This window comes from Ranitomeya imitator, chromosome 1, assembly GCF_032444005.1.
Source record: "Ranitomeya imitator isolate aRanImi1 chromosome 1, aRanImi1.pri, whole genome shotgun sequence".
Classification (NCBI taxonomy): domain Eukaryota; kingdom Metazoa; phylum Chordata; class Amphibia; order Anura; family Dendrobatidae; genus Ranitomeya; species Ranitomeya imitator.
In genome coordinates, this window is record NC_091282.1 from 877,184,645 (window position 1) to 877,197,635 (window position 12,991).

General features: G+C 43.0%; 1 protein-coding gene across 1 annotated transcript in view; it reads right to left on the reverse strand.

Moving 5' to 3' along the window:
• RASGEF1B (RasGEF domain family member 1B) overlaps window positions 1–12,991 on the reverse strand; it is a 37,336-nt gene that overhangs the window by 16,568 nt on the left and 7,777 nt on the right. Inside the window, exons 2-4 of the mRNA XM_069742846.1 lie at window positions 6,460–6,642; window positions 3,352–3,474; window positions 1,284–1,421 (exon numbers count right to left, since the gene is read on the reverse strand). Coding sequence (XP_069598947.1) covers window positions 1,284–1,421; window positions 3,352–3,474; window positions 6,460–6,636 — 438 coding nt within the window. The 5' untranslated portion in view covers window positions 6,637–6,642. The remainder of the gene's footprint in view (window positions 1–1,283; window positions 1,422–3,351; window positions 3,475–6,459; window positions 6,643–12,991) is intronic.

Sequence of the window (12,991 nt, forward strand, 5' to 3'; positions counted from 1 at the left end):
ATTCCTAGATTACATTCCTATCTAATTATTATACCCATAGCAAAGACAAGACGTCGGGAAACAGTTTACCCATTAACTGCTGGTGAGTAGCAGTGACGCAGTCATTTATCTCCTCCAGCATACAGTCTATAAAGCCCCAGTGGCATGAATAAACTGATTTCTATCGATGCCATCCAATATCACATCCATGGTAAATAGAAGGACGTACGAGATAAAAGGATGCCGCTGCCAGATACCAGTCTATAAAATACGCCAAGGTTCCATTGTATACATTTAAGGGGAATGTAACATCAGAAAATGACCTAGTGTTCAGAATCAGGTTTTTGTGTTGCATGTAGTGTTAACATTATTGGGAGAAATGTGTTTTTTTCCCATCTCACAATCTTTATTAAAAACATAATTAGTAACCTTGCAATTCTCACACTGGCCACTGGGGCTTTTTCAGATTCATACCTAGTGTCCTTTCAGGAAAAGTTTTCAGCAAGCTCCTTATCATCAGAGGCTGGATTACAATGACAGGTAGTGCCTCTATATAGCTGACAACACAGGATTCACCTGTCATAACAGGCAATGTCACGGATGACTCTGCTTTTCCTCCCTTCACAATTAATTTTACACATGTTCATTAGAGGCTTCAATATAAAAAATATGGTCACACTGCTGCTAATGTTCATGGAAAAAAGTTAGTCTAAAAAAATATTATATATTTAGCACACACACATTGGGAGTTTCCTAGTTTACACAAAAGTAATATGTACAGTAACGTAAACATTATTTGCGGATGCATATTTCACATACATGAAATATATTCTTCAAAATCATGAGCTGAATTGTTCTGGTTTTGTGAAAATATTCCCCAATATACATCAGGTAACACACAAATACAGTGGGTGCACTTTAACCATTTTCCAAGAGGAAACCACATACGTCAGGCATTGGTTGTTAGGGGGTTTTTTTCTCTACAAATTAAAAATAGTTTATAAAGGGAAATGTACAGCAGAGTTTTCCAACAGGCAAGGAACTCATGTGATGAAGCGGTTCAGCATGACAGAAGCAAGGTTATGGAGGTCTCTGTGATCTCAATGGAGCCATCTGTTGTGAGTCAGGCATTATGCACTGCATTCAGCTCAGTGCAGCGACACACGGTTACTGATTTGCCTTTACAAAAATATTGAGAGGGATAAAGTGATCTTGCCAAGCCATGCTCGATTATACGCCTGCGGTGCAACAATTTAACCCCCCCCCCCCAAAAAAAACAAACAAACAAAAAACTGTGTACATACCTCATCTCCATGCGTGATGCGGTGGGCTGTGTCCTTGAGATTTCTCATCATCCGCTCATCTCGGAAATCGTAAGGGAAGGTCTCGGTCCACTCTGTCAGCAGCTGAAGGATTTTCGGAGCAATCTTTTTCATGTGAGTCTGCGGAGGAAAATATATGCACATTACAATAAACTACACAAGTCACACATGGCACATACAGTACAGAGCAAAAGTTTGGACACCTCATTTAAAGGTTTTCTGTATTTTCATGACTATGAAAATTGTACATTCACACTGAAGACATCAAAACTATGAATTAACACATGTGGAATTATATACTTAACAAAAAATTGTGAAACAACTGAAATTATGTCTTATATTCTAGGTTCTTCAAAGTAGCCACCTTCTGCTTTGATGACTGCTTTGCACACACTTGGCATTCTTTTGATGAGCCTCAAGAGGTAGTCACCGGGAATGCTTTTCACTTCACAGGTGTGCCCTGTCAGGTTTAATAAGTGGGATTTCTTGCCTTATAAATGGGGTTGGGACCATCAGTTATGTTGAGCAGGAGTCTGGTGGATACACAGCTGATAGTCCTACTGAACAGACTGTTAGAATTTGTATTATGGCAAGAAAAAAGCAGCTAAGTAAAGAAAAACGAGTGGCCATTATTACTTTAAGAAATGAAGTTCAGTCAGTCCGAAAAACTCGGAAAACTTTGAAAGTGTCCCCAAGTGCAATGGCTAAAACCATCAAGCGCTACAAAGAAACTGGCTCACATGAGGACCGCCCCAGGAAAGGAAAACCAAGAGTCACCTCTGCTTCTGAGGATAAGTTTATCCGAGTCACCAGCCTCAGAAATCACAGGTTAACAGCAGCTCAGATTAGACACCAGGTCAATGCCACACAGTTCTAGCAGCAGACACATCTCTACAACAACTGTTAAGAGGAGACTTTGTGCAGCAGGCCTTCATGGTAAAATAGCTGCTAGGAAACCATTGCTAAGGACAGGCAACAAGCAGAAGAGACTTGTTTGGGCTGAAGAACACAAGGAATGGACATTACACCAGTGGAAATCTGTTCTTTGGTGTAATGAGTCCAAATTTGAGATCTTTGGTTCCAACCACCGTGTCTTTGTGAAACGCAGAAAAGGTGAACCGATGGACTGTACATGCCTGGTTCCCACCATGAAGCATGGAGGAGGTGTGATGGTGTGGGGGTGCTTTGCTGGTGACACTGTTGGGGATTTATTCAAAATTGAAGGCGTACTGAACCAGCATGGCTACCACAGCATCTTGCAGCAGCATGCTATTCCATCCAGTTTGCGTTTAGTTGGACCATCATTTATTTTTCAACAGGAAAAAGACCCCAAACACACCTCCAGGCTGTGTAAGGGCTATTTGACCAAGAAGGAGAGTGATGGGGTGCTACGCCAGATGACCTGGCCTCCACAGTCACCAAACCTGAACCCAGTCAAGATGGTTTGGGGTGAGCTGGACCGCAGAGTGAAGGCAAAAGGGTCAACAAGTGCCAAGCATCTCTGGGAACTCCTTCAAGATTGTTGGAAGACCATTCCTGGTGACTACCTCTTGAAGCTCATCAAGAGAATGCCAAGTGTGTGCAAAGCAGTCATCAAAGCAAAAAGGTGGCTTCTTTGAAGAACCTAGAATATAAGACATAATTTCAGTTGTTTCACACTTTTTTGATAAGTATATAATTTCACATGTGTTAATTCATAGTTTTGATGCCTTCAGTGTGAATGTACAATTTTCACAGTCATGAAAATACCTTCTCATTTAAAGATTTTTCTGTGTGTCCAAACTTTTTGTCTGTACTGTAAATGTACAAATGTATAAATTCCACAATCAACTCTTGTGGAATTCTCTCATTGCTCAGCTGGAGAGCTATATGTACTTATTAAATACATGCGAGAGGGGAACAAACTACTTCCAGAAACTTCTGACAGTGGCTTGGTTTCCCCGATTACCCATATCATCAATCTCTGAGACTTTCTATGGATGCCAAGTACTAAAACAAATGACAATTAGCTATTGTTTAACCAGTCAGAGACCCAGGAGTCATCTCTTACCTTATCAGACCCTGGTTCATTTAGCCTTTGTTGCTCTACACAAACATGACAGACTTTAGCCATCAATTCAAAAGGATGAATGAAAAGGCGAGAACTGAGGAGGAAGGTGAAGATGTATGTCCTCTGAGGAAGAAAAAAAACCAAAAAGAATGTTTAGACAAGCATAAATCTTATCAAAAAACAAAGCATGCACAAAATGTACCAAAGTCTACATGGAAAGGTCCAAAAGGACATTGATCATTTCCACGATAGCCACCTCTCCAAAGTCGCTCATACACAGGACTGCTCTACTCAGGCAAGTATTCCCATTTTCTCTATGAGAGAGCTGCTGCCAAGCATCTTGACAGCTGGCTTGGCTCTAGAGAGAACGAAGGATTGTACGCTGAAATTCAGCAGGATGGATCCTTCTATCCGTGTATAAAGTGCTCGAGCATACCAGGGCTCAAGTTAAAAAAAAAAAAAAAAAAAAACACGTTTGGTCTCACCACTGTAGAGGATATACTTTCACATGGGGTCCATCAGTTCCTGGGCAGGGGAAAGATCTGACCGGGTAATAATTTCTGACTTCCTACCCATATGTAGGCTGAGACACAGACAGCCATAGCGGCTTCAGGGAGTTCCCGCCAATGCAGGACCCCATATTGATGATAGACATTAAATCTCACAATATTCATTTGAGCTGTTCCCCTGATGAATCCCCAGGAACGGGGAAGAAACGTGTAGGGAAGTTTGTGGATGGTGGGATGTCCATAGAAGGGCACACTTGGGGCCTGTCCTTGTAAGGACAGAAGCTGTACAGGGGCACTACAGGGAGTCATAAATTATTACCCGGTCAGATCTTTCCCCTGCCCAGGAACTGATGGACCCCATGTGAAAGTATATCATCTACAATGGTGAGACCAAAGCATTTCTTAACTTGAACACTGGTATACACGAGCACTTTAAACACGGGTTTGTGTCTTTTTGTCCTGATTTTAATGTTAGGCTATGCGCACACATTGCGGTTTTTACCGCGGAACTGCGGGTCCGCAGCAGTTTCCATTGCGTTTACAGTAACATTTAAACCAATGGGAAACTGCTGTGCACATGCTGCCGGAAAAACCGTGCAGAAACGCAGCGGTTTACAACCCGCAGCATGTCACTTTTGTGCAGAATCGCAGCGATTCTGCACCCATAGAAATGCATTGATCCGCTTACTTCCCGCATGGGGCTGTACCTCTCAGCGCTGCACGCGGCCGTCCGGTCTCAGGTTGCTATGCGAGCAGGGCCTGCGATGACGTCGTGGTCACATGACCGTGACGTCACGAAGGTCCTTCTCGCACAGCATCTTTGGAACCGGACCGCCGCCTGCAGCACCGAGGAGATCGGGACGTCAGAGGGTGAGTATAACCATTTTTTTTTTATTTTTAACATTACTATTGATGCTGCATATTGCTGCATATGCAGCATCAATAGTAGGAAATCCCGCAGCGGAAACCGCAAGAAAAAACGTGATAAATCTGCAGGGATAACCGCAGCGGTTTTGCCCTGCAGATTTATCAAATCCGCTGCGGGAGAACTCGCAGGGACCCGACGCTACGTGTGAACATGGCCTTACAGTAAGGGTATGTGCACACGTCAGGATTTCTTGCAGAAATTCTCCTGACAAAAACCGGACATTTCTGCCAGAAATCCGCATGCGTTTTTTTCGCGTTTTTTCATGCGTTTTTTTTCTTAAATGCATAGAATAGCGGGAAAAATGCAGAAAATCCGCAAAATTAATGAACATGCTGCTTTTTTTTACCGCGATGCGTTTTTTTTGCGTTTTTTCATGCGTTTTTTTCCCAAATGCATAGAATAGCGGGAAAAATGCAGAAAATCCGCAAAATTAATGAACATGCTGCTTTTTTTTACCGTGATGCGTTTTTTCATGCGTTTTTTTTTTCCCAAATGCATAGAATAGCGGGAAAAATGCAGAAAATCCGCAAAATTAATGAACATTAACGGAAAAAAAAACGCATCATGTGCACAAAACATGCAGAATGCATTCTAAATGATAGGATGCACAATGTATGCGTTTTTAATGAGTTTTTATAGTGTTTTTACCATGAAAAAAACGTGAAAAAACCTGAACGTGTGCACATAGCCTAAAAGTTACCTTTTAATTTAAGGGATACTCTCCTAGCTACACTCAATTTGTGATCCTGAGAGCACTGTTATTGTGATTCTACTCACACAACATTGCTGAGTGGATCCTTCTATCCCTAACATCATTGGAAACTGGTGCCCCCCCCCATAAACAGAGTATTTCAGTGGATTTCGATGACTTTAGTCTTCGGTGTATTGGGGCCTTAAAAAGTACATATAAATTCAGTGGTGGACTGACAGAAAAAAGCCCCAGTGCCATAAAAGTACATGGGCCTCTTGCACCAGTGATGTGTCCCCCCCTGTGTAATTCCATACTGCAGACTTTACGTTTCACATATAAAATCGACTTAATAATCAAATGTGTAGGCAGATTTAATCAGATAAAGTGGCCATTCAGACGAATGTTGGTCAACGCCAGGACTTCTGACCATCTAATTTATTTGGGTGTTCTGACTCTTCCCCTGATAGCATGTTATCAGAAAGAAGGGTCACACGTTGGATTTCAACATTCCTGATCATTTTATCATCACTTACAACATGCCACAACCAGAAGGGTTTATCGGTGACTTTCTCCCATTCCTGTCCTGGGAACAAACTGATGATCACCTGGCTAAGCATCAACCTGAGAGGAGTTTGGCTGTCATCCATTTTGATCAGCTGCCAAAATTTGTGACCGAACTTGACAAGATATTACCATGGTCATATTAGCTACCAGTTTTCCTACTGGACACAGGCAAGATGCTTTGTTGCCCCCAACCTCTATAAAGTGCTTTCACAATATAGTGAAATTGATGGTATTGCAGCTTTATTTATGTGGTGTAGGAATGGAAAAGCCATACACACAGCCAGTAAATGATTCTGTCTCCCTGCCCAAGTGTTACAGAGATAAGTTATCTTCACGTTTCCTGTGCTGAAAAGAAGAAAGTCAGTGTGAAAATGCATGCTTGACAACAGATTTATTTTGGTCCCGCTTCAACTTACATCCGGATAGTAATCAACGCTAGGCACCAAGTGCTGGATGAGGGCTTCCAGGGATCCAGACAGCAAGTTGTTATCTTGGTAGTACAGATCAGAACAACTCTCTTCTTTGGACTGATACAAACTCCTGTTGAAAGTCCCGCTGTCAAACATGACTACCAAACTTGGGGTTTGTGGCATTCTTTCCTATAAAAAAATAAATAAAATAAAACATATAGAAACTCTATGTTCTCTTACTTTGACTTTATTCTTCTTCGAAGCCAAAGAGTTTAGAATTTCAGAACATACACAGGGAAAAAAAGCCAGAGGCAACAAAAAAAAATTGAGAAAACAGACCAATGTGCATTAGCATCTATCCCTTGGCACTCCTTGTTCTCATTCCTAAAAGAACAGATGCAACCCCCCACCCCCTTTTGTGATGCTGTTATCTTAAAGAAGCTGAGTTTGGATGGTGGACAATACCAGAAAGCAGACATCTGATCACAGGAACTAGGAGTGAAGAGACAGCCTGCAGTTAAGTACTTTCCTCCATCTGTAGGGCACATCTCTCAACAAAGAATGCCACAATGAAGCATGGTGGAGGGGAGACTATTCAGTTATTAGCTGGATTCCTGGGGACAAAAAGGCACTACTCACACACTTCTAGCTTCTGGCAGCAAAGCCTAACAAAAGAGGTATTCAGACCTAATCAGGAATTATATGGCTCAGCGAGTAAACAATTGGCAGGTTCCAAAGTCCAGAACTCGGCACAACTGCGGAACTGCCGGGACTTCAGCCCCTATTGATAGCCCTACAATCTGATATTTGCATTAAAAGAAGAGGAAGGCTGAAAACACCAAGTAGGGTTTCACATCTGCTCAGCTGTGAGACGAGGTCTAAATAGCGCACGTGTCTCTTCTTAGCGCAGCACAGACGTGTCGGAATATAATGAGCCCAACTGTTTCTTTATGGCCAGACACAGATTCAGGGCCAAGTGTGCAGCTAGAAATAGAAGAAACAGGACATAGGATCAGAAGACAGCTGGGAACAAGGCAGTTTGACCGGCAATTAGTAGTGCAAAACCAAAAAGAGACAGATACTCATTCCCATTGTTTGTTTCCTCAAGGGAGATGGCTTATCAGAATAATCTTATTAAAATGGGTTTAAACATTACACATTAGCCACCAAAATCCCAATAACTCCTTATCAGCATGTCTGAGCCATGCATTAGGGAGCATTTTCATTTATCTCTCCTGACTTGTCTGATTTAGCAATAATACATATATTGTTCATCAATAGCCATGTTGTCATAATGTTGGTTTACACGTGTCAACTGCGGCTGGCTACTTGTAGGCTACAGCGGTCATTTCATGGCCGATTTAGACATGCCACCCAAAATACCACGCACAAAGGGTGATCATTAAGACAAATGTTCTGTGCCTACAGAGTCACGTTATGGGCAGCACATCCTCTGGTTCAACAGGACGATGTGCTGCTAACAATGAATTTGAAACCAGCTTAAAAATCATCACACCCAACAAATTTTGCTTATTATTAATCTGGTGATTGCTGACCCGATAGTCAGGAACAAGTGCTCCTAGAAAGGCCTGTTCCCCAATTACTGAAAGCAGAATTTGGGCCCATGCCACGTTTTCATGGATAGCACTCGTACTGGGACAGTCTATAGAGCTGTCGCAGGTCAGATTTTTCCCTCAAAACGAGTGGTCTGTGCAAAATCACAGCAACATATTCGATATTGATCCGATCGGTAATCCAAGTCTATGGGTCAGTGAAAAAAAATCTGACAGCACTCTGATGCCATCCATGCACTCCAAAAACCACGTGCCATCCATTTTTCATTGACTGATAGGAGAAAGGAGGAGAAAGGTGAAGAAAGTCGACTTTCTCAAGAGTGCAAAAAAAAATAATGATGAAACACTGACGAAAGTTTGATGAAAATCTGAGGAAACTGCTGAAAGTCACTGATGAATCTCGCACAGAAAAAAATTGATGTCTGAATGAGACCTTACTCTGCATGGTGCATTTCCTTGATTATTCCTCCTGGAAATTTATGAAGAAAACAACAACAGGACATTACCCCTCAGATTGTCAAAGGGGTGTGAAAACTTTATTCATTAGTATTGAGGAGGAATAACAGAGGAACCAAAACACAGAGGTCAAAGAAAAGATCTTCTGTGGCAAAAGCAAACTACCGTAATTACCAAATCTGTTACAATTATGTCCAGTCTTAGCTGCGCAAGGCAGACAAAATTGCAAATTTGTAAAAAATATATACGGTATATATGTCTCACGGTGGCAGCTGCGGGGAAGGTCAGCTTTTCGGTAGACTTGAAGGTATCTAGTCAGCTGTGGTTGCGTGACTATGGAGCCATCAGAGCCCAGACGATGTCAGTGAACATTATATGTTTCATGCTCAGACATAAATGTTTTGGGATGCAAATGTCACCTCTGCTCAGAGCTCTAGGAGAGCAATGTAGTGAGTGAGGGGCCAGGAATACGCAGCCGTCCATGGGACTATATAGGATGCGGCATTTGCCTGCAAGGGGAATTTACAGAAAGCTTATGCAACACAAGCTAAACTGCTTAGTTCTCAGTAATAGAACTAGGAAGCGCTTGTCCTATAATAGGAAGACAGGATAGTCTGAAGATTGCTATTAAAGTAGCTTTTAGATGGAATAATCAAGTCAAACCAATCTGCGTTCTCCAGGTTGATATAAGCTGACACGGTCAAACCACTTATTGAAGTGCAGAACCCGGCTGACTATTCCACTTATCACAGTATTCAGCGACTATTCTGGTAAAATACTAGAGATTACCAATGAATGGGGCATACGGAAGAGTAATTCTCCCTAAAATAACGGATAAGTGCCATTATAATTCCCACTGGGGGTAGCGGCAGTTCCTGCAGACCTCAAAGGCAAATATGTATCCCAGTGTAAATCCTAATAAACACCTCTGATGGACAGTATGGATAAAAACCCATATGGGCTACACGAGCTGCCGGCCAAAAATGAGGCTGCACACAGTGCCCCATTATATTACTACACACCTTGAGCAGCGAGTTAGGTTAATAATTGTCTGAACATTTATCAGCCATCACGGGTTATCTGCAGTTAATTTCCGGGTTGTTGTGAAATACACAGAAGACACATGGGCAGTACTGGCACACAAGGAAATGAATGGAAGACAACACAGATGGGCCTGCCATTCTAAAAAGGCAGGATGGTCAGCTACATGAACCGCCATGGCTTCATTGTGCAGCCTTTTTACTGTAATTACTTTCATCATATGGCCAATTACTAAGTCGGTGTCCACTTATACATTACTTTGCCTAACTTTCAACCTTCTCTACCTGGTAGGAAAGCCGGGACCTGAACATGTTGGAAAAATCTGGTGTTTCACAACAGCGGAGATCACAGCTGTACAGGCACTGGCACTTCCTTGTAGATTCACGTGGCAAGAAATGAATTACAGGTGCAGCACATGTGAACAGGACATACAAAGAAATGGGGATCTTTTCAGCTGAAGAAAGCAATTTGCTAACCTCCACCAACAACCTCCTGTCTAGACAGGACCAGAGTCATTGTGACAGCACTCAGAGGCCGTCCTCATTCCTCAGCTGACAACACCACAATGGGACCAGACTGCCGAACACTAGTAAAATACTAAAAACAAAATACAAAAATATTAGTGGTTATGTATTGTGAAGTGCCAGCGTGTGCGGAAATAGTAGTGTCAAGTCCACACATCGATACTGAAGAAAAAATAGATCCGACTACCCTGTGCCACTGACGGATAACAAGATCCAACTACCCTGTGTCACTGACGGATAACAAGATCCAACTACCCAGTGCCACTGACGGATAACAAGATCCGACTACCCAGTGCCACTGACGGATAACAAGAACCGACTACCCAGTGCCACTGACGGATAACAAGATCCGACTACCCAGTGCCACTGACTGATAACAAGATCCGACTACACTGTGCCACTGACGGATAACAAGATCCAACTACCCTGTGTCACTGACGGATAACAAGATCCAACTACCCAGTGCCACTGACGGATAACAAGATCCGACTACCCAGTGCCACTGATGGATAACAAGAACCGACTACCCAGTGCCACTGACGGATAACAAGATCCGACTACCCAGTGCCACTGACTGATAACAAGATCCGACTACACTGTGCCACTGACGGATAACAAGATCCGACTACACTGTGCCACTGACGGATAACAAGAACCGACTACCCAGTGCCACTGACGGATAACAAGATCCGACTACCCAGTGCCACTGACGGATAACAAGATCCGACTACCCAGTGCCACTGATGGATAACAAGAACCGACTACCTTGTGCCACTGACGAATAACAGGATCTGGCTACCCTGTGCCACTGACGAATAACAGGATCCGACTACCCAGTGCCATTGACGGATAACAAGATCCGACTACCCAGTGCCACTCACGGAAAACAAGATCTGACTACACTGTGCCACTGACGGATAACAGGATCTGACTACCCCGTGCCACTTACGGATAACAAGATCTAACTACCTGGTGCACATATATTAATCTTACACACAAAAATACTAATTTTAATAAATTGGATACTGACAACAGTGCACTGTATCTCATGGAAAGCCAAATTAGCAATGCTAGCAATCTAATTATATAACTGGACATATAAATCCAATATACAAGACTGAAAACCATTATTATCCAGCTTCAGATGTACTTGAGGGGTTGTCCACCTTTAGGGTCTCTTTTTTTTTTTTTTAAAATAAATGTATTTAGGGCAAAAAATATTTTTTTGCCATTGGACTTCATTTAAAAAAATGTCACTGCTTACCTCCTATATGAGTTGCACTGTCTTTTGCTGACTGCAGAATGAGTTAACTGAGACTCTTTCAGTCAGCTCACGATGATGGAATGACAGGGAGCTTCTTACTCATTTAGGGTAAGCATGTTTTCCTTGCATTTTTCACAGCGTTTTTTGCATGCTACATTTCTCGAATTTATTGTTGAAAAAAACAAGTCCAGGTTTTGTCACAAAAAAGCAGCAAAACACGATATCTGCATTTTTTTCACCACCCATTCAAGTCAATGGGTGAAAATCACTGAAAGAAATGGTATGCTCCATTGTGCGAAAACAATGCAAAGCACAAAATACTGATGACAAAAAAAAAAAAAAATGTGTGTGCATGAGATTTCTAACATCTCAAACTTTGCTGGTACTGTAAAAAGCAGCTGAAAATTTGCATCAAAAATGCGTAGTATTAACTTTGCCCTAGGGTTAGTTGAGATGTCCATGCAAATAGGTCTGAGCAAGGACCACTAGCACATGGACTGACCGCAGGTCTCCCGACCAGAGCAGGACAGCCGCATAGAAATGGATGAAGCGGTCATGCTCTGGTTGGGTGGACCTGAACCTTGACATGATATTGGTCAATGATTAGAGGCCCTCAATATAGCTCACCGAAGCCAATGACGTTGCTTGCAGATTTAGAAGACAGAACCAATGTACTCTGGTTGACAAGAGGGTTGAGGTCCAGCAAGTAGGTTCCCAATCCCGTATATATCCAGTTCAACAGGGCAAAGAATAGTTTTCGGTCTTGTGCCGGCAGAACTAGTCTGGAACTGCACAATGTATGGCAATGTAATCTATCACTGGCAATTACCATGCCATACACAGTGTTTTGTAAAGAAGCTGCGGAGACACCATCACGTGTTTCTCGACGCAAGCAGTGAATAGCCAGGCCTTTCCCCGGGAAGGAACAACCACGGGAAGGGCAGCATCCTATGAAGGAAAGCCACCTATGCCAAGCATGGTATCCATCCACAGACAGCTGTTTCGGGTTTTTGCCCCTCATCAGTGTGGAGTAGGAATCTGGCTATTAGGAGCAGTGCCTAGTAAAAAGGCTATAAAGGCACAGATGATTGGCCCCGGGGAGACCAAAACATCCAACACCGCGGAGACACCATCACGTGTTTCTCAACGCAGTGATTCCAGAACACTGCCCCCATCCCTTATGGGAAATATGCAGATGCATGTAAAGAAGCTGCAGAGACACCATCACGTGTTTCTCGACGCAACAGTGAATAGCCAGGCCTTTCCCCGGGAAACACGTGATGGTGTCTCCGCGGTGTTGGATGTTTTGGTCTCCCCGGGGCCAATCACCTGTGCCTTTATAGCCTTTTTACTAGGCACTGCTCCTAATAGCCAGATTCCTACTCCACACTGATGAGGGGCAAAAACCCCGAAACAGCTCTGTGGATGGATACCATGCTTGGCATAGGTGGCTTTCCTTCATAGGATGCTGCCCTTCCCGTGGTTGTTCCTTCCCGGGGAAAGGCCTGGCTATTCACTGCTTGCGTCGAGAAACACGTGATGGTGTCTCCACAGCTTCTTTACATGCATCTGCATATTTCCCATAAGGGATGGGGGCAGTGTTCTGGAATCACTGCGTTGAGAAACACGTGATGGTGTCTCCGCGGTGTTGGATGTTTTGGTCTCCCCGAGGCCAATCA